Source organism: Seriola dumerili, unplaced genomic scaffold, assembly GCF_002260705.1.
Source record: "Seriola dumerili isolate Sdu_G_001 unplaced genomic scaffold, Sdu_1.0 BDQW01000073.1, whole genome shotgun sequence".
Lineage (NCBI taxonomy): Eukaryota > Metazoa > Chordata > Actinopteri > Carangiformes > Carangidae > Seriola > Seriola dumerili.
The window spans coordinates 3919693-3941845 of NW_019174328.1; the positions used below are offsets into that span (position 1 = coordinate 3919693).

Below are 22153 nucleotides of genomic sequence, written 5' to 3' on the forward strand. Positions count from 1 at the left end.
CATATTCATGCTGCCAGAAATGCTCAGTAGAGCACCAAATGTGTATTAATCCACAGTGGAAAATAATCCCCAACAAATACACTACTCACTCCTGTTTAAGTAACATTTGCTAATAAAAACTACAGTCCCTAGCTGTGTCAGAAAATTATTTAGTCTTTTGTTTTGTTTTGTTTTTAAAGATTTGGAATGAAAGGGCTAAGGGGCTGAGAGCCAGAAACAGGCTGGGAAAGTCGGAAAGTATTGAGACACACATCATAACACATCATTGGTTTGGGTCTTTTCATAAGATTTGTTGGGTGTAACAAAAATGTAGAAATATTTGCAGCTTAATCTTTTGAACAAGCCCCCAACGCAGCCAAATGTACACAAATTTAGCCAAATAGGCCAAAGTGGGAACAAACAATAAAATTATTACCCAAATTGTTCATAGTAAACATCTGTTTAGTTTATAAACCGGCTTCATCGTTCAACTTTGACCTCCTGTACCCACAGTTTGTCTCAGTCTGGTGACTGTGGGGCAATTACAGGCATTACTGCCCTGCTTACTTTCAGATATACCCCAAAATAAAATGGTTTAGGTAAACAGGATAAGCATTAGGCATATGGTGGCCAAAACAATGAAAAACAGCCCCATGTTCTTAAAAGAAATACAATTTTAGAATTTTAAAAAATCTAACTTTGTTCCATTAATTGCATTGATGTTTTATTCTAGGACCTATTTGTGAGTAAGGCTGGTGAATGACCTGCCCTACACAAAGTCTTCAGAGAGGCAAATGTAAACATATTCTAATTTGCTATAGATTAAACTGATCACATTATATTAGTAGTGTAGTTCATTTGGATCAGCTGAGAGGCTCCAGTTCTTCCCATGGTGATCCCTGGGTGTCTTAATCTAACCATGTGCCCTTGCATTACATGAATACAGACTTATCAACACTCTCCATTTCTTGCACTGTATGTGCAATGTACTGTATGATGCGGTCAGTATCAGACGATCTGCCGGATCAGTGAGCTTCCCCGTGCAGCTGCAGCCATGCTGTTAGACACCCTGCTTCAATGCAACCAGCCATTCTGCTCCCTGTTGAATGTATATTTGTAGAATGATCTGTATAGTCTACTGTCCACACTTTGTTTTGCACCACTTTGTCTTCACACTGCATGTGAGGTCCTCATGTCTTGGGTCAGAATAGCGTACTGTATGTTAAGTCTCTGGACCAGTGTCGACATAGATCTCTGTATTTATTAGTGTGGTTCTGAATGTTGAAGTACTGTGGAAAAAGAAAAAATCAAAGTACAGGGGATTATGTGTAATTTATTTGTGTGAGCACTGTAAAATTCTTTGTTAATATGAATCAAAACAGTGCTGTTCTGTTTGCAGAATTACTGATTTACATTAGGAACATGAAATTATTTAAGCAGCTTTTCTTTGCTTGTTTTGATGAGACGATTTAAGGTGTCATCCTAAACGAAATGCAGCGATGAATCACAGGCCCAGTGTCTTTTGGTTTATCTCTGCGGTGGGTGTCGCATAAAGACATGGACAGTTCAGTAGGGTCGCGTTGTGCTCGGGTGTGTGAGGAATGGTGTGATGGTGGAAGCCAAGCAAAGAGGCACAGAGTGTTTGAGTCTGCTTGTGGTCGAAAGCACAGCGAGCCCTGCAACAGGAAATGACAGAACTCGGCGCAGCGGCTAAAAATAATGCCCGTTGTTAAGGGAGAACAGAGCCGGGGAGGCAGCGGAGTACAGCAAATATTATTTCAATTAAACCACAGTCCCGAAACCACGGCCATCTTTTCAGAGAAAAACCCAGGTGGCTGCCAGGGGATAAAATAAAGTGAAGAGAAGGAGAGGTGAGGAGTTGAAGCTCTCGCAAACAGAGTTAAAGGTTGGGTGTGGGTGATGGTGGTGGTGATGGGTCGGGTGGTGGGATTATGAGTAAAATTCCTGTTAAGTTATGCCACTCTGCAATGACTCAGAGTCGGCTTTCTTTTCTTTTCTTGGGTCTTTTCACAATATCCTCCACGCCTCCTGCTCTCACTTCACTATTGTTACCAAATGAGGGAGGAGGGGGCATGGAGGGCTATAACATTGGCATCAAACTGACACTATCGCCACTCCAGTTCACCTCCCCCTTTTCTAACCCCACTCACACACTCACACACACACACACACACACACACTGGCAAGCTCTACACACCCTGGCACTCAGTGGTGCCGAGCTAAGAATGGAGCACTCCTTCAGCTCACGCAATGTGGTGTGCTGAAATTTCCTGCAATAAAAACTTGATTGGGAAGATACCCATTAAAATGTGTGAGGAAAGAGGAAAGAGCTGAGAGCCTGCCAGCCAACAAAGAATGAGATCGCAGAGGAGGAGGTTGGTGGATGGGGGGCGGGGGCTGTCTGTAGAGAAACGTTAGCGGGGGGAGGTTGAGGGATATTCTCATTGCTGACCACTGGCTACCCTGCCACCCCTCTGCAAGAAAAAAAAGAAGCACATTTTGGCTTCTTTTGCATTCTCTCGCACTCTTCTTTTTCACTATTTTTTTTCAAATGCTGTTTTCATTTAGCACATGGCAGCGCTCCCTCAAACTCTTGAGTTTCCCAAACCAAAAGCTATTTCCTGATTCACTCCCTCTCTCATATAATTATTCTGCTGGCCCGTGTTTCTCCGTTCTTTTTTCAGACTTTCTTTTCCAGCACTGCCTGTTCTGTACTCAGGGTGACATCACAGCCTCAATGGGGCAAAGGCGGCCAGGTTCGTACTCTAGGGGTCAGAGGTCAGGGCTGCTCCCACTTGTTCACACATACTTAATGGCTATTTGCACTGGCACTGCGTTAGACCTGATGTAATCTTATGAAACACTTTTGCATGGGATAATGAAATTTGCCTGAATCACGTGTCCTCAAATACAGTCATTTAAGGTTAGGAACTTGATTTTAGTAAAGAAAGTCAAAAGTGCTAAAACATGCAAAGTTTCATCGACTGTACAACTGGTCGTCTGTATCTGTATTTGGGGGTATGGGTGTATCGCAGGAGAGCAGAGCTGGGGTTGTTAAAAGACTTTTTCTGAGCTCAAGCGGGTCACATGGTTAATATGTTAAGGGCCCTTGTTAAAGACTGCAGTATTCACCCCATAAATGGCCACATTGTTCCTGTTCACACACACACACTTGTGCACACACTGAGGCTTTTTATGCCGTAACTATTCTGAATCACTCGTAATGTGCCCTCAAATCTGCTGTTAAAAGTGCGCACTCGGCCGCATTACCAGTGCATTATAGCCACTCGACCTATGTTGTGTATGTTTTCCAGCCCCTCTCCGTGTCTTTCTGCCGGTGGCATTAAGCTGCGTTAACACTCACCCCCACCCCCCTTCCCAGCTGTGTGCCTCTGTCCTCGTTCCAGCTGTTTGGGTGTGGCTGCTGCTGGCACCATGAGAAACCGCCACAAACTCGGGGACATTATGCTCATTAATTGACTGCCGGAGACGAGGATGTAAAAAGAGAGGCAGGCTGCAGATAGACATATACGCAATAGTTATGTACGTAATATTGCATGCATGTTAACACAATCCTTTGGTCATGGAACTCATATGTACTTTAGATTCTAATCCACTGTTGCAAGGTATGCGGTGATTCAGAAAACCAACAAACTGACAATTAAATAAGGATATTGGGTTTTAGAGCTGCACTGATCAATATTTGTATAGTAGCAGTGGCTCCAATTACAATCTATAATATAAAAGGTGTGCTTCATAGGAATGAATTATCACCCAAATCTGCAGCTCTATGGAGCACATTAGCATCTTCAAGCTCACTGTGTTTCTGACCCAAAACTTTACTGTTTTGGTTCACTCTGAGCGTTCTCATCAGCCGTGTTCCCATCAGCAGCAGGCAGCTGTTTCCAATGATGTACATTAACTGCCTACAGCCTAACAACAGACAGACAAAACAGCAAGCTTTTGCACTATACACTAGCTTTTTAGCACTATGAACAAAGCAGCTTAAGAGTCAGACTTCTTTTCAAGAGATGCTGGAGTGCTGAGCTAAAAGGAATATTGGATATTTTTGAATATTGGAGTTCCATTCATCAGGTGGCCATAAACATAACTCAAAATGATTGATAATGTTGCCTTGTGCTGGCTGGATGTGTTAATAGGCAATTGTTTGCTAACATGTGAGCACCAATCCCTTTTTAAATAAAGAAACTTGTAAAACACAGTCTAAAATTAGCAAAGTGATGAAACAGTAAGCAGACTGACAATGCCAACTTTTGGTACATAACAGTTTTTAATGCTAAAGAAGGGAGATTGTCTATCCACGTGACTCCCAAACATACAGTATAAAGTAGCTGCAGAGTAACATGGGGACAGCAGATTACATTTAGGACCTGTCATATATGTATTTATGACATTTAGTAATATTTCACTTCAGATTCAGTCATTTGAATGGAACTGAACCATTTCTTTCATGTTGAGCTCAACTGTCGTGCACTCTTTACATGCAATACTATTGACAGATAGCAAAGCTGCTTTGAATTTGTTAGCCTCGTAATGGGTGGTCAAAAAGTGGAGTCCAAAATGCTAGAAGCTATCCAGCTCACTCAGTTTTATATGACTCTCGTCTGGCAGGGTAAAAATTGCATTGCAGAAGAATAGTGGCATGGTTTGCAGTCAGTTGCAATATAAGGTCAAATAAATGGCATTAATGGCTGTTCTTTTGTTTTTTTTTTCCACTGTGTTCTTATTTTATTTTTAGATTGTCCCCTATGGGTCCCAGCTTGGGAATGGCCAATTCCCCTCACACTGCGCACTTCCACTCCTCTCTTCCACAACCACTACTTTTTGCATCCTGGGCGGCCTGTTTTTAATTGTGTTTTTATGTGAATGATGAAGCTCGTTTGAGAGCTATAGCTCCTAGTACTATAATGATAGTAGAGGCTCGTATGCATTGTTGGAAACAAAGTTATATCTCCCTTTGACTTGGATTTACTTCAGTCAAAAGCTGCAAACCATCAATGTCTTTGACAAAAACAAACGGAAACAAACTAAGACAGTATAAAGATATTTCTGTCTTGGTGCATCAGATACTTAAGATGATGATTTGTTTAAGTATGCAGCATATATCTGATGCAGACTTTAAAAACCTTCCAACTTTCCTCCTCATGTTTTCACTTAAAGCGGTGCTTAGAATAGCCTGCAGACGAGACTACAATATGCACTGTAATAGCAGCAGAAATCCTATACCAGTCTAGAGGTCAGTTAGTGTGCATGCAAGTGCTGATCTGAGTTGAGAGAGCACATGAGTTTGTGGGTCAAAATATAGCCTACATGTGTGTTAAGTCAGGAAGCATTCATGTCTACATGACTGTAAGTATGTGCATGTGTGGGCTTGCAGTATATGATTGGCCGGTGTTGAACAGGCATTTGCTCAGCGAGGTCAGAGCAGGGCTTAGCACCAATGACCGTGATATAACATAGGATAGTATAGACATGCAGGAGAGCCAGCAAGCAGCTGGCGTTACCATGGTTACAACCACTAAGATGCTGGTGCGCCCTGTCTATGATAAGCAAGTTGTTGCACAAGAGGAAGGGCTTGACAGTCAATGCAAACAGATGCTAATAAACAAGGTTATACAAGCAAAAAAGACATAACTGTGAGGGTTGTGGAAGAATGTTATTTAGGGCATTTTTTTTGATAAACCAGTTTAGCTGCTACTTAATGGACCATTCGCTAAACCCTCCCATCATAGCTCAGAAACCATCACTAGGCACGACAGGCCTGTCAAGTTTTGGATCTCTCCTTGTGTTGATGCGGTGTGCATGGGGCTGCAGTAAGAGAGATACTCCTTATATAAAGAGTTTTGGTGCTGGTGTCTTTTTTTAGCCTTTCCAAAACCCAAAATAGGCTACAGGAACACACGTGTAAGACATGATTAAACAGCGTGTGTGTGTGTGTGTGTGTGTGTGTGTGTGTGTGTGTGTGTGTGTGTGTGTGTATACAGTGGTCTTTTGTAGATACCTACTTCAGAAAGTTTTTGACATCATTATCTGAGATATTGTTACATTTGTCAACCACATTAGTGTCAAAAGAAATTGTATCTCTTTATATTAATGATTAATGTAAGAGGAAAGAAGAAAAAACTACATTCTGTTACACAAATCTGTTTTCAGTTTTTGAACTTTTTCTCTAATCTTTGACTTTTAGTGAGCTAATGGATCATTTGAGCATTTACTGAAATGAAACCATGTGAGCAGTTTAGATGGAAAATCACTATTTGGTGGAGCTGCTAACAATTCATAGACATCTGAAATGTGACCCCAACTGCTGTTTGTTAGATGTCAGAAGACTGTATTTATTCCGCTACCTCAGTCATTGTAATTCGCCGTTTACCGGCTCTACCCGTCATCTTGTACATTCATTGTAATATCACAAAGTGGGTGAATTTTATTGGGTACCGCCTACATTGCAAATCGTCCACTTTTAACTTATGCCACAACCCCTCACTTTTACATACCTGTACAGCACACACTTGCACTTTAACTGCTCTTTTGCACTTCTGGTTAGATACTAACTGCATTTCGTTGTCTTAGTACGTGTACTCTGTGCAATGACAATAAAGTTGAATCTAATCTAATCTAATCTAATCTAAAAAGTTTGGAAACCACTGGTTTAATCTTTAACAATGTGTTGTATTTTAAAAGCTTGTTATATTATCCATTGTGTAAAATCTTCATCTTAAAAGTAACTAATAGCTAAATAAATGTAGTGGAGTAGAAAGTACAAAATTTCCCTCTGAAATCTAGTGGCATGAAAGTATAATGTAGCATAAAATGAAAATACTCAAGTAGAAGTACCTCAAAATTGTACTTAAGTTCAGTACTTGAGTGGATGTACTTAGTTACTTTCCACCATTGGTATGTTAAGTGTATATTTAAAATGACTTTACAAGGTTCTCATTTCTCAGCTTGGAGACAGTGCTCCCACCAACTCATGGAGCTAATGTTAGCTTAGCTTCAGCTGAAATCAGTTGTCATTTCAAGTTGTCAACAGCTGTAGAAATGAAAAGCCCGCTTGTGTTTACCTGTGTCTGAAATCAAGGACCCATTGGTTCAAAAATGGCAAAGAATTTGGACTAGTAAGGATCAAGCATGACAGGTGTAGCAACAGTATCTAAGGTTTAGCAAATGGTCAGTTACAGCAACAACTAAGTCATAATATCCTGACAGTCAGTCATTGCTTTAATTTGTCTGTCGATGATCTGATATAATTATCTGTGTTAAATTGCACTATATCTTTGCCATAGTTCATGCCCCTGTCAAGTATACCGACCCCACTTAAGGTGCAAAGTTGAGCCATGGAAGTATCATGAGGAAACCAAGGTGAAGAGAGAGATGTAGAAAGAAGATAATTATACCATGCCACTCTGTGCCTCCTCCAGGCCATTTCCTCCCCCGTGGCAGCAGATGAGAACCGGGGTGGAGTGGCAGGTTTGGGGGCAGAGTATCATGCATAAGTTCAGGGAGTGCCTTTGAGGACCACAGGAGGCCCGCGGAGCCAATAAAAGGCTGTCGGGGGGGAAAGAGGACACCACCAAGGGAGTCTGGAGCAGGAAGAGGCATCCAGACAACAGCTCTGCAAATCCACCGGCCCTCCCTCCCAAACAGCTGAACCTCGAAAACCTCACGCAGGGCAGGCTGCCACACGCCACCATTATCTCAATCACTCTACAATAAAGCTGACATTTTCATGGATGTGTGACAGAAACAGCAAAATAAAAATGTATATTCGTAGAATTACATTTCAAGCTACAGTCAAAGCACTATATTTTTTATAGTGTAGGACTCAAAGCTGCATTGTATACCTTACTGAATAGGACATCTTTGCAGTGCTCAGGACAACCTGCCCAGTTTAAACCTGGCATTCTTGGCTTTATATCTGTATCTTGGAAAGATGAGATTCCCAAGGCGCAGGGTAATATGACGGCCTAGATGAGTTAAATGTCATTAGAGAACACAGAGTACTCCTGCAGGCACATGGGCACTGAGAGGGTGGTGCTGCATACCGCACCATCTGCTGAGTCATAATGGGCACAGTGGTTCCCACTTCAGCCTGCAGACTGGCCCAGTGGTCAGAGAGACAAAGCTATAACCAGAGTGATTCAGGTTGTAAATGTACTAAGATGAAGAGCCACACTTTGCTTCAGTAGCAACTGTGAATCAGAGTGAATAAAATAGAAAGTAACGACATGTTAAGCAGAGAACCTTTTCAGAACAAGACTAAAAGCATTCAGTTGGACTTGTGTTTCTGGCCACCTGATGTATGTTAGTAATAATACACCAGCAATGAGTTGTGATGGACAGCGTCAGTCCTGGCAATAGAAATTGTGTCCATTTACCAATTTAGATTTACATTAGGGAACAGGTCCCAAATTCAAAGCTAGTTAAAGAAATACTTACCAAAATTTTCCAGTTGTAACGACCACGTGCTGCTTGAGCAACTGCCACTTGCCCTCGTGGAGAGAAGGTGCCCTTTATCTGGGGTGTTTTTTTTCTAAATAAATTAATACTTGTTTGCACGTAGCCTACCATGACCACTAATAAATATAGAAAGTAATCAAAATAAAAAAAATCTCAATATCAGGTCGGGAGATTGGTGCTCTTGGGCGATGCCCTCCCCTTGTTTCCTACCGCAGCAGTGAGCACATGCAACCCTAACCCAGACAAATTATAAATATACTGTTCATTTTCATTTCATATGATGTGCTTAAGGAAATTGAGACTATTTGGCAAATAGGTCCCATCTAACTATTCCTGAGCTATTAGCAGCTGGAAATATGCTAACTAGCTATTGTTAACGTTGATACTAATGTGGGAATCAGTGGAATGTGGTCAAGTTCTTGTATCACATCAACTGAACTTAAAAGAACAGTCCCATCACACCACAGCAGTTTTAATGTTGCCTTACTGTCTCGATAGTTCAATGTAGCTAGCTAGCTCTCTCTCTCTCTCTCTCTCTCTCTCTCTCTCAGTCCTATTAAAGGAAATAAATGTTCTCTAATATCATAATTGATCATTAAGATCACACATGTTAACTGACTGGTGTCTTCTGGTAGGCATACAGGCTTATGGACTTAAACAGTAACTGCAAAGGCTTAATAACCATTCACTTTACTGGATTGTTGTAGGGTTTGCTCATTTGATCATCAGTGACAGCCTACTAAGATGCAGTTATACTAGTAGTAAATTAGCTATAGTAGTAGTACACAGAGCAATGAAATACTTGCAGGCAGCATAGGTGGTGAACAACAACAGTATAGGCTAATAAAAAAATACTAACAAAGCTAACATCCTCTGCACGTCCCTGACCACGTCGGTGACAATGTGAGCTGTATTTGCAAGTCCGCTGGTTGACATGGTAACTTCCATTTTGATGTGAATGTGACTACTGGCTTTAACATTAACACGAGCTTTGTTCTGAGCTTCGAGCTAAGTTTAACATGCTGTTTCTGTTGTATCTGCTGTTGTTTGTTGGTGTTCGGAGTTAGGAATGATTATGTGGTTGCCTTTGTTTCTCTTTGTTTTCACTGTTCTTATTGTGGAGTTTCTTTTCTTGCCTTTTGTTATTACCCTTTCTGTTTTCACTTTTTCCAACTCTTGTTGTTGCTCTCGCTCTTGTTGTGACAGATATTGGTCTCACTGCTGTTGCCGCTGTTCCTGTTTCAGTTGTTGTGGCTCTTATGGTTATTGTTTTGGTGCGACTGGAAGTATTTTCTCAGTTGCATAAGAAAGAAAATATGTATTTCACCGTCTGTTGGCACTTCAGTGACACCAGGAGACCTGACGTCAAACACAGATTCATCTTTTCCACAACAAACACATAGCAGGCAATTCAAATATTAATACTCGCCAAAGCATGGTGAGGAGTTTCATGAATTAGAGATAAAATACATCCCTCTCACCCGACAGTACTGTATGGTTTTCTCACTGTCCTCACACAGCTGGGCCAGCAGACTGCTGGATGGATGGGAGGGGGGTAGTTGAGGGTGATGTGGGGGGAGTTGAGTTACATTCCTTCCATCGGGGCTGTGTGTCTGCCAACCAGGTCACTCCCAGTTCAGTCCCGGGAAATTGGGAGGGAAGAATTTCCTCTATGTGTCCATACTGGGCATGGCCACAAACATACAGAGGCCTGTGTGCACCCGGTGCACATGTGGGTGTGCGTGTAAGTGTGTGTGTGTGTGTGTGTGTGTGTGTGTGTGTGTGTGCTGATGCTTAAAACTGAGCACCCAGTGTAGTATGACTAGCATGTTATTTTCTTCCATGTACATTGTAGGAGAGGTGCGGTTGTACATGTTGTGTAAGTGTGTGCTTTGTGTAGGTACGTGTGTACTCTATGTGTGTGCAACTGAAGTCTGCGGCTTTGTACGTGTGAACGACAGAAAGTTCTTTGACTCTACAATATTTTTCACATTTTACTGAAGAAAATATTTCTTAGATCTTAGTGACAATCCAATGGTACAGAATTGACGCTGCATGTGGCCTCTAATAATCTCTGTAATGATGACAACTCTTTGTGTCACTGATGAAACAAAGACCAGTTGCAACATATTATATATTAATTGTTTTTACCTGTGCAAACACTGAAGCAATTCTTTAGCCTCCCTCCAGACGTCCCTGCATCCCCTGTCCTGTTCACCACTGACTCACCACGCTCAACGACACTGAGACAACTGATGATTCCATTAGATTCCAGGTCCACTGGCCTAATAATAGAAATATGGAAAGATAATATACATTGATATCAGCCTCCAAAGTGTGCACATCCTCAGCTCCACATCATCTGCAACTTGTCACGACCGTTAATGGTGTCTTTTGGTAAAGTGTCCTCATTCTTTGCCTTTGTTTACTTCTCATACAGACATAAGTTGTTGAAAATGGTTTCAGAGTAACGCTCAGTGAGGATATCTGCATCTCTGTTCCTGATCAAACAGGGCTTTCAAACACAGTGAGATAAGTGGTAGAAAGTGTCCAGAGCGAAATCTCCCACAAATGAAGTGCAGGTGGTGCTGATTGTGCAAGAACCATGTAGAAAATATTATTAAAGCTGCAAAATTTTATATCAACAATAAGTCAATAGACTTTGTGTAATGTGAATCATATCCCTTGTAATGATGAACAGAATCATGGTTCCTTTTGACTCTATGTAGCATTTTAGCCTCTTTCACTTCCTTGTTTTGTTTTTTACGGCTGGCGACTCTACTGTCTTGACTGACTGTTAACACACTCTCCATTACACATCAACTTCCCCAGGAAGTTATTTTCTAAGCAAAGAAGCTTTAACAACAATCAACTCACTGGTTCTTTGTCAGTTAATTAACTGTTAGTGAAAGAGCAATACAAAGCAAGACAATATGTTTCTTACATTACATGCAGCAATGAGTTTGTGATTCATGCTGAAGTCAGTTTGTCTTTGTTGTAAGTCAGCATGACCTAAACGACCAATTTTCAATGGAAGCAATTATGAACTTTAGATTTTAAATGCCATGAACTTTTTCTTTACAGTAAGTTCACATTACTTTCACATATTCTGAGAATAGATATAAGAAGGGTAAGGAAATATAGAGTAGAAGGGCAGGTGCAGTTCCTCTTGGCAAGTTAGTTAAACTTGCAGTAACTTTTAAAGCCTCTTAGAGTTGATATGTTGATATGTCAAACTTGTGAGCAGACAGTTGCTTAATTAAGATTAGAGCAACTTAGCACTTTAAGTCATCTTTATGAATTTAAGTCCAATATTCACTCCTCTTCTGGGTTTATTTTTGGTCTCCACCAACTTCTGAGGAACATATCTGCCTCTTTAGCTGCTATATGCTCCACCATGTTCACCAGCTATAGTTGCTATATTTATCTGCCTGCTGTTTGGTGCTGGGCAGATAGTGTGCTGTGTGTTTATCAGTGACCTCAGTCTCCTGCATCTAGAAACACTACTAATGGGAGCGGTCAGGAAAAAATTAAAAGAGTAAAGTTGTGGACCATAAACCAAAACAATTTTATCACCCCAAGCGACCCCTTTCACATACACATATAACTGAATCTATTGAGTAAAACATGTTTATAGCAGCATTAAAGTAATGTATAATAACCTGGTAATTTTGAGACAGGAGGGTAGCTATAAACACAAACCAATCTTTAAAAACAATGGCAGCCTCGTCACTGCCTTCTGTCGTGCCATGAGGTTTTGGCATGAAAGACTGTACTGCCTCATAGCACTAAACAGAAACTTATTTTGCTCAGCAACAGGTCAGAATTTGACTTCAGTTCCACTACTCTGATGGCAAATGTTCAGTTTATACCTTCAACCATATTCCTGTGGACAAAGAAATTCCTCGTGTAAAGACAAGGACATATGGTAACATCCACTTTGACACAGGAAGTCTGGGTTTTTTGGGGTTTTTTTTTGTGAAATATGGTCTTGATTTTGAGATATAAATATTCTATACATTGAGCCAACCGAAAGTTGTTACTCATTTTTTCCCTCAAACAACTGCAAAACTCTCCCAGTGAACTGAGAAAATCGACCTCCTCCAGATTTCAGAATCAGAAGCCACTACGTTGATACTAAAAAATATATACGAGAATAATACATTTTAAACCCTAAATCATTAACGTTGTATTTGTTATAGGGAGACAAACAGAAGTGAAGGTACAGACAAAAAAACACAGACAGGCTCAGTGTGCTTTGCTGGGGGGTGGGGGGTGGGGGTGGGGTGGGGGGGTTGTGGCTGAGTCGTTGTCTGGGACAGGAAACATGTGAGCTGAATATGGGATCCGTAGAGAACTTGGCAGCCACACACACACGCGCGCGCGCACACACACACACAAACACGCACACACACACACACACACACACGCACGCACGCACGCACGCACACACACACACACACACACACACACACACACACACACACACACAATGCAGGGAAGATGGAAGCTCTTCCAGGACACACAGGACTTGGCTCTTGCAAACGACGTGTCACAAGGAATTAAATTAGATGTTGCTGTGCAGAGAGCCCAGAACAAGGCAAAGGGACTTTCTCAAGGAATCTGCGGTAAAGTTGGTTCAACCGGAGAATTCATTTGTAACAGACAGTCCTGCAGACTCGCTTCTGCAGCAGGTCATTTAATCACTGCATTTTGTCTATTACACCTTCCTGGAAAGGGACCTGGAGCGAAGAGAGAGGGGGGTGGGGTGGGGGCTACAATCTACGGTATCAGTGTGACACATCAGTCTCCGTTTGAATGTCTGATTTACTGGTTCTTGGGAGTCACATGTATCAGTCAGGTCAAATGGCTTATGACAGACATGTTACACAAGAGGGAGAGGGACTACTCGGAATTCAGCTCTATCAAACACACACCAACATTAGAAGTTTTAATGTGATATAGAAACCACCCTCCTTGGATAAGCTGCATGTGCCAAACATGTGTAGGGTGTTCCCAGTACACATGACTGCCACTATATGACTGTACATACACACACAGGCAAACAGCATTGTTCAACAAATATAGTGCATGGTGACTTGCTGTCTTGTTTGAGCCCTGATGAAAAAGCCAACTGCTGCTCTCCAGCTATGTAGCCGCCTGCCATGCTCACCTGTCATGACTCAGTGCTGAGTGGGATATTAGCGGGTCTCTTCCTAGTATCCAGTGCAGTGTAAGAGGGCCGGCCCTCCACACTGGCCCTGGACTGAGTTTAGCATCATGGGAACTGCTGATAGCAGCTGGGGTCCTGGGAGGTTACACATGAGTTCAGCTGAGTTGATCCAGCTGACGGGGTGCCCCGTAAGTCAAGATACTGTGGATTGACCTGAGAGAGGGGGACTGTTTGTGGAAGACTGGGGAGTGTACTCAGCTGGGTGGTCTCCGCACTCTGCCCCTGTATCAAAATATAGACTTCTGAGGATTGTTCCTGTTGCATATTCAAGGTTTTGTAATTCAGTTTTCAGTTGTGTTTCTCTGTGACACAGCCTGAGGGCCACCTGGTGGTCACACAGGCAGCTGCAACTCACCACACTTGCTCAGGAATGATTGAAGAATTAATCAAAAACAGCAAAGGTAGCATTTTGCTTTTCCAGTGGAAAGAACAATTGTCACTCAGTATGTTTCTGTAAAAAAAACACACAAGGATTGAATTACTTGAGATAAAATGATGAGAACAAAAAGAATTTCTATTCTTTAATACTGAAGTGAAATAATGGCCTAAAGCCTTAAAGTTGTTAACACATTCACATATGTGAACATAACATACACATACTCACACACACACTTCTAAATTCATATGTCAATGCAAATGCAGACAGTGTGAAAATTCTCCACTGCAAATAAAAGTGCACTGCACTCAAAATCCTACTGAAGTACAAAAGTGTCAGCAAAATGGAATGAGAGTAAAAAACTTCTTACTTCTTATACAACAGAACGGCCCCTATTATTGTTTTATTATTGTATATCATATTATTGTTAATTATCAGTAAAGCATTACCAAGTGAGATGCATTTTAGTGTTGTAACTGCTTAATGTGGAGCAAATTTTAACTTCTGTATATACAGTACTGTTTGTCAGTTTAATATGTCACAGTATATCATATTTATATGCTGATTGTATTTTTGTATGTAACTTCAAAGTAACTAATAAATGTAGTGCAATAAAAAGTAGTAGAGTACATGTGTTATCAACAGTAGAGGCATAAAAATGGAAATACAACACGTACAACAAGTGCGTATGATTTGTACTTAAGTACTTTACTTGAGTAAATGTATGTAGTTTTTTTCCCCTAAACCTTTTCAGTCATTTGTTTCTTGTTAACTGAATTTAAATTAAGCCTACCCAGAGTCAGGGGATGTAAATTCCTTGCCATTTTATTTTTTGTGGAAAATGAGAAAAACAAAGAGACTGGACAAATGAAGATATGTGAAACATCCAACTAAAGTCCCTCAGAGTCAAAGAGCAAGAATTTTGTGTGCAGAGCTGTTATGTTGTAGTGACGTTGAACAAGTTTACAAGGAGAAATGGGGCCAGTGTTCACACCAGCAGCAGAAATGAAACCTGTAAGTGATGCAACCTCAGATGTTTAGTCCCAGTGTCTCAGAAACTAGCTCCATCTAGCTGCATATCTGTAATCACACAATCTTGTCCCCTCTCAGGGCATTCCTGGAGGGCCTTCTGGGAGATGTCACGAAAGTAGATGCAGAACTTTAAGAAATACGGATACAACAAAAACTGTATCACAGCTCAAAATAACACCTCAAATAAAGTGAACTCTACCTGAGTTTCATTAGCCCCTCCTCCCACAAAGGTAAAGGTAACCCTGATGGGTGGGACATGGGCACGGCATATGACTATATGGTCAGTTGTGTCTGTGTGCAGATCAGACGGAGCAGATCACCCCGTCACTGAGCGGAGCTGCGGTTATGGCCCAGGTAAAGGTATCAAGCGATGCAGTGAGGAGCCACCAGGACTGCACAGAGGTTTACTCTGATATGGCTACTGTCAGCTCCAGTGCAGGTGAGTCCAAAAAAGAGAAGACACATAATATAAAAAATTTTAATGCAGTGATGGTCTCCTTCCATTCAGTCAGTGGAGAGTTATAGTGTTGCATGGTAATCTAAAAGCTGATGACGGGCCATTTTTTAGAGGAGTCACAGTTTAAAGTTGAATATATGTACGGGGTTTCTTTAACATCAAAACTGTTCAATGTAAAGACACTGAATATTAAGTCTCGTAGCAGCTTTAAATGGAAACTTTTGGCCTTAAAAACCTTGTTGGTTATGGCCTAACTGTTCATTAGTTGTTGAAGTTGCCAATTAGCGAAACATATTCAAAGTTTAGTAGTTTGTACCATGTAATCCAAATAAATTCTTATTGCGAAAAATCACTTTAGAGACCGTTTGAATGACTTGACCAGATTTGCAATATATAAATAAGAGAAAAAAACAAACTCTGTCAGAAAGCACACATCACCAATCCTTAAATCTGTATCCTCTATGTCTTTTCCAGCCATTATGATATGAATAGACAAGGTCAACTCAGTCCACCAATTTGACAGATTAGTCACTTTGTTAGTGACTGCATTGATAATCTTGGTCAAATCCCCCAGTTTCTGGTATCTCTTTCTCACGAGCTTGTCTTTGGCAGCTAAAGCTCTCTGGCTCTCAGGTTGCCTGATGGCAGTGGGAACCATTAAGTCAGTGTAATCCCTCCTTTTTGAGACAGTCATCGGTGAAATTCGCTCTTCAGCAGCTACGCAAAGCCTCAACCTTTTTTCCCTTCCTGCTCAAAACAGATATAGGAGAGTCGGCGAGGAAGGGGTCATTGTGCGAGACCTCCATGGCTGCTGGTCTCGGCCGGCGGAGCAGGGCCTACCCCACCCCAGCCAGGAGACGCCATCGCACCACCTTCAGCCACAAGCAGCTGGAACAGCTGGAAGTGGCCTTTGGACAAAACCAGTATCCTGACATCTACTACAGAGAGGAGCTGGCCCGCATCACCAAACTCAACGAGGCTCGCATACAGGTAGGACAGCTTTCACACTGCAGTCCTCTTACCAACCTTTTGCCAGTTGTGATGTGCATCCTGATATTTACAAAATAGATGGGGGTCAGCGATTTTATGGATAATCAATGTCACTTTATCATGGGCCTTTTTCACAACAGACATTTAGACTTGTCATAGCAGGAAAAGCACAGATGTCCCACTAAGTGTAGTCCACACATTGTGAAAAGTCTGATAACTGCTGACAACTAGCAGTGATTGTTTAATGTCAAGTGGAGATGTGGCTAGATTTCATGGTAAAATAAAATCTGTATTAGTTCTGTGTAGTTCAATGACAAAACATGGTGAAGCTTAAATGTCCCACTGTTGCTGAACCCAGCCTAGTGTTACAAGTAACACCAGGAACTCAGGCCGACTAATCCGTCCTTTTTCTCTGGCCCGCCCTCGTCACTGCAGGTGTGGTTTCAAAACAGAAGAGCCAAACAGCGGAAGCAGGAGCGGGCCTCCCAGAAGGTTCTCCCCATGGGTGTGATGCCGGGCCACAGGGCCCTGCTGGGAGGCATGCACGTCCAGCCGTCCGGCGTGGCTCGACAGTACTACACCCAGCCCCTGGCTCACATCCCCCGCCTCTCCCCCATGTACTCCCGCCACCCAGGCCCGGTCAGCCAGTGCCCCTACCCCAGTGTCCCCCCACAGCCTGCCTCCCAGCGCCAGCATGATGACTGGTACGGCCCTCTGAGGGGAAACCTCACCTCACCCATGTTCTCATTGGCCTCCATGCAGCCTCTGGACCCCACCTCCCACTGGAGCTAAGGTGTAAACAAGGAAACATGTTGTATATTACAAAATAAAATACATTAAAGCATTTTCTTTTAATCTACAGCTTGTTACACAAATTCACAATGAGTCCGCTGGTTTTTTATTTTATTTTCCAAACTAGTCTATAGATTCAAATTTGCAACTTTCTAATCACAAGTGTGCTTCTGTAGACTCTGGGTTACCACTGCAACAACTCATTTTCATATCCTGCAATCACCTCAAATGTGTAGTGCATGTCAGATATCTCTTTTTACATGTATTAAAATATTCTTTAAATTGTGCAGAGGGTTGTTTTTTACTGTTGAAGCAGAAGAGCTAGTGAACTATATACCAGATGTTATTGTAGAGCTTACAGCCCCGTCTCATGGCCTTTGTTCCATACTTAGCTTACATCATGACGACTGAATTGTCTCCCTGAAAAATTATGCAACTCCATCTACTTTTAAAGTCCACAAGATGCGTCTGAAAGCTCCAGAAGAAGTCTAGTTCTTAGTTATTAGTTGAACACATTGCTGCATTTCAGCCAAAATATGGTTTGGAATCTGCGCAATAATTGCACAATAATTCTCCTCAAAAACAAGAGACATTACAACTCAAGTCTTTCGATTATAATTTTTTTTTTTATTTATTTATTTCATATTCCAGAGAAAACGGAGTTGCATCTGTTATGCTTTCAGTTTTATTTTTTAAATATTTGCATTCAACAACCTGAATTGATTGAAGAATCAATACTGAATGGCAAAAATATAGAATTCATCCATACGAAAATCATATTATAGAAGAAATTACAGATGTACTCAACAATTGTCGACCTGAAGTGTCGTTTCCATATCTGTTTTAAAGGCAGCTAATATCTCAAGCGAAGGAGCTGCGTACAAGTGCTTTTCTGGAAACCCATGAAGCTGCAGTGGCAGCAGCATCGACCAGTGTGCTTTAAGTCTAGCTTATCCAGTGATAAAGAACCAGCATTGCACAGTACGATGCTGATTTACATTCACTTTATGACGTACCTGCTGGCTGATCGACTACAGGGAGGATAATGGTGATTGGCTCATATTGTTGTGGTAATAACCATGAAGACCACAGCAAAAACTACTTCAAGAAGAAATGAGTGGCGCTGCTGTGCCGCACCATGCCATTCAGTTTCATGTTGGTGTGCTTGTTACTTTGGGCTTCCCTCCAAAAAACAAAAAAACAAGAAAAACTTCAGTCACTTCATCAGTTCAACAAAGTTTTCTACCCTCTACAAACCCACACACACACACACACACACACACACACACACACACACACTACATCATAGAATATACATCTGAGCAAGGCCACTTTCTTTTGTCATGAGAACGACCTGTTCGTCTCACAAACAGCAAATGAAATGGATTCACAGAAGGAATCATTTGGTCCACTATGTTGAGCATCAAACAGCAGGTGTGTGACAAGTCCACCATTTACACAGCACAGTTTGAAATGGAAACTGGTCCATTTAAAATGAGGACGTTCTGTTTAGATGCTACTGGGCTACCGGTGTAGCTCCACAAAAATACGAACACACAAGTAGAAACACACACTACAGCATTCCTGTATGTATCAAGGGTCAGTTCACCCAAATTATAAAATTAGTTTTATAGTTTTTTTGTTTGTTTTTAAGAGATATCTGTTGCTGAGACTTCTGCTGCTGCAGTGCAGTGGAGGACGTCACTAGAGACAGTTCTCATTGGCAGTTGTTCATTTGGTAGAATTAAAAGAACATTTCCAGCTTTCTTGTAACCAGCTAATGACAGTAGTCAAAGATCTCTCTAAACCACAACTAACAGAATTGACAGTTTATTTGTATGGCTATGTACCACTGAGGTTTAAAATGAATGATTGTTAGTGATATTGGGTGAACTGGTCCTTTTTTTAAATGGCACAATTTCAAGGAACCTACAAAAACAGAGGATGTAGAAACATCCTTCTGTGAATTGTAAGCATACACCAGAGTCAAACTAAAAGGAAAAAGTTGAATCTTGAACTCCACCTTTTTGTTGCTTGTTAAATTACTGGCATAACCAAATTTGTTCCTGCTTTCCAGCTTGGACAAAAGAACTGTCACAAGGCTGAAAAACTCTCATAAATTACCATCAACCCTGAACTGATTGCCTGTGAGAGAATTAGAAAAGATTAAATGATGGTCTTCAACGATGTGGTGCAGCTTCTCAGTTTGGCTCCATGTACACCCACTAATGGCGCTCCCCTTCTCTGCAGATTCCTTGCTGTTGTTGTGGACATGATGACACATGAAGATGCTCTACTCCAGTGATTTGGCAAACTCTGCATAATCTATATAACCGTCATTGTTTTTGTCATCGTCCCTCAGAACATCATCAATGAGATTAATCAGGTCCTCCTCCTTCATTGGCTGGCTGTCCTCTCCTCTCTCCTAAAAAAGAAAAAGAAAAGAACAAATGTCTGACAACAGAATATTTATAGATGTATTATGTGGCAACTGGAGGCGATAACAAATGTTATTGTATGTATGTATGTTATATATGTTATATTTTGCTGGTTACGTTTTTTTTCCAAATGTGAAGCCATGCTGCTTCATTTTGTGTTTCATATTATTTTCATTGAATATCTTTGGACTTTGAACCGTTGGTCAGACAAGACAAGACATCTGAATATAACCTTGGGCTTTTAGAATTTGAGAGGGGCATTATTCACTATTTCTTTTTATAATTTAAATCTTGATTGAAAATTGATAATGAAAATAACTGTTGGCTCTAAATCATATTTTAAAAAATTGTGGTACACTGCAAAAAGCAAAAACTGGCTAGGTTGGAAAGTATGACCATGGTATGTGTAGCTTGCTGAGGTTGCATGTATGTTGTTTGATTTCTGGGTATTGCAGTTTTTCACACTGTGAGTCAGTCTCCAAGTAAAAAAGCATTTAGCTGAAGAAACATAATGACATGCCATCATCATAACATTATGCATTTGGGTGATAGGTATTTTGGAAAGGAAAGGGTGATATTTTTTAAACACTTCCTACCCAGCAAGCTCCATTTTTTGTCAAAACAACTAAAATCTTTATCACAAACAAGTGTATTAAGCTGGTAAACACACATCCTCTGTGATCCCTCTTTAAGCAGCCAGTAACAAATGGTTTTAGGTACCAAAAGCAACAACAAACAAAGCAAATGTATACACAATCACACACACACGCCCACCTCTCTGTGTACATGAGTGATCGCTGTGGCTAGCTCCAGCCCGTCCAGGAGGTTGTTTCCATCATAATCATGCATCTTGAAATAGTGCAGCTGAAGCTCCTGGGGTGTCATGTCTTTCTCTGGTTTGTCTATCACTCCCTCCAGATGCTCCATGATGTGGCTAGTAGACAAAGAGGCCAAAAACCACAGCTTTTGAATACACACAGAGTGTGTGAAGGTAGCTCCTGACTCTGATCAAAGTTCATTAGTATGTGCAAATAACCCTTCTGAATGAGGAGATATTACTCACTCTTTGTCCTGGACCATGTTTTTGTCCAGGCGACCGTGACCATGGCCCGTTACGTGAGCCGCACTCTCTACTGCAGGGGGCTGCTGATGTGGATCCCCATGAGAATAAACACACAGCAGACAGCAAGACAGGAGGAACAGACACCCCCAGTGCACAGTAGACCTGCCACTCATCATTCTGTTAGGCACACATACACACACACACAAACACACACAAACACACACAAACACAAAAAGACAGACAGACGACAGACAGACGGCAGGACACGCAGAGTTAAAAGACTGGTGTGCTGTATCTATAAATCTACAATACGGTGGGCATCATATATCCTGATGATACACACTAGGCTTACATTGTTTTTTCTACCTTTCTACATTCTGTGATTCATTTTTCTCTCACATTTTTCATTCATACATTCCAGTACTGCAACCAGACAACCCTCAATTTTAGACTCTTAGTTATAGCATGTTTTTTCTTGTTGTTTCTTGTTGTTAAATTACCATTGTGTACCATATGTTCATTAAGAAAACACAGATTTTTTTTTTATCTACCATAGGCAAATAATAGGCTATGTAAGCATATGTTTCTGTTAAAATATCAAATTGGGAGCCCTGCTATATGCACTATGAGGTTACATTACTATGCTAGTTAAAGAACAGAAATTATCAGAAACAATCATTAACGTTAGCTCAAAAGCTACACCAACATTTGCTAGCACGAAGCTTCAATTCAAGCCTACATAGAAATGACAAGATTTGTTTAATGCATAAACTAATACAAGACTTACTATGATATGGTTTGTAAAAAGGCAGGTTTAATACCTACTTGAAGCTAATTTCTGTCTTCACCTGGCTCCGTGGACAGTTATGTTGTTTGAATAGTTGGTAGGCAATAACGTTTGGTCACAGCATTTAGGGGCCAAGTCGCTTGCCGTAGCCCCTCTTGGACACGACAGCTCATTATGATTGGCTAATATTATCAGAGAGTATACAACCGAAGTGAGAGAATTTACTACACACTTAAAATTTTGCTAGTCAGACTACATGGCTACTTTCAGCTGTCCACGAGAGAATTACATTTTTATTATAACCTGTGTATGTTTCATCATAATGTATAAAGTTACACTAAGATAACGATACGCTGTGATATCTAGAAATACCATTAAGTACGTAACAAAACAAATGTAACCCGAGTGAAATCGTATTAAGTTGTTTAGTCTGTTGAGTAAGCTGACAGAAGCTAACGTCTAAGCTATTTGACACAATATTCACATTCTCACGTTGTAATATAT

At 41.1% G+C, this 22153-nt stretch overlaps 3 protein-coding genes across 5 annotated transcripts in view; 2 read left to right on the plus strand and 1 right to left on the minus strand.

Annotated features, from left to right (window-relative positions):
* Positions 1-14247: 14247 nt before the first annotated feature.
* On the plus strand, positions 14248-17377 carry LOC111220754 (homeobox protein prophet of Pit-1-like). Its single transcript, XM_022743971.1, has 2 exons — positions 14248-16569; positions 17005-17377. Exons 1-2 carry the CDS (start codon positions 16384-16386, stop codon positions 17359-17361), a joined length of 543 nt encoding a protein of 180 aa, XP_022599692.1. The 5' UTR covers positions 14248-16383; the 3' UTR covers positions 17362-17377.
* Positions 17378-17455: 78 nt separating this feature from the next.
* mcfd2 (multiple coagulation factor deficiency 2) lies at positions 17456-21788 on the minus strand. Of its 3 annotated transcripts, none has more exons than XM_022743967.1 (4): positions 21688-21788; positions 20863-21039; positions 20574-20733; positions 17456-19786 (listed from the first exon to the last, which is right to left on the minus strand). In XM_022743967.1, the coding sequence occupies exons 2-4, from the start codon at positions 21036-21038 to the stop codon at positions 19655-19657; spliced, it is 468 nt and encodes a 155-aa protein (XP_022599688.1). In that variant the 5' UTR covers position 21039; positions 21688-21788; the 3' UTR covers positions 17456-19654. The 3 variants fall into 3 exon arrangements, with proteins under 3 accessions (XP_022599688.1, XP_022599689.1, XP_022599690.1); XM_022743968.1 differs by having other exon boundaries at positions 21684-21782; XM_022743969.1 differs by having other exon boundaries at positions 21650-21738.
* ttc7a (tetratricopeptide repeat domain 7A) overlaps positions 21117-22153 on the plus strand; it is a 51937-nt gene continuing 50900 nt past the window's right edge. The window contains exon 1 of the mRNA XM_022743966.1: positions 21117-21175. The gene's annotated coding sequence lies outside the window, so the exon portion shown is untranslated. The remainder of the gene's footprint in view (positions 21176-22153) is intronic.

Bases quoted from the DNA above. Each gene is read 5' to 3' on its own strand.
- LOC111220754 (XM_022743971.1), top strand. From the start codon at position 16,384: ATGGCTGCTGGTCTCGGCCGGCGGAGCAGGGCCTACCCCACCCCAGCC. The intron at 16,570-17,004 runs GTAGGACAGCTT...TCGTCACTGCAG, and splicing joins TCAACGAGGCTCGCATACAG to GTGTGGTTTCAAAACAGAAG.
- mcfd2 (XM_022743967.1), bottom strand. From the start codon at position 21,038: ATGATGAGTGGCAGGTCTACTGTGCACTGGGGGTGTCTGTTCCTCCTG. The intron at 20,734-20,862 runs GTGAGTAATATC...TTTGTCTACTAG, and splicing joins AACATGGTCCAGGACAAAGA to CCACATCATGGAGCATCTGG. The intron at 19,787-20,573 runs GTGGGCGTGTGT...TTTCTTTTTTAG, and splicing joins TCACTCATGTACACAGAGAG to GAGAGAGGAGAGGACAGCCA.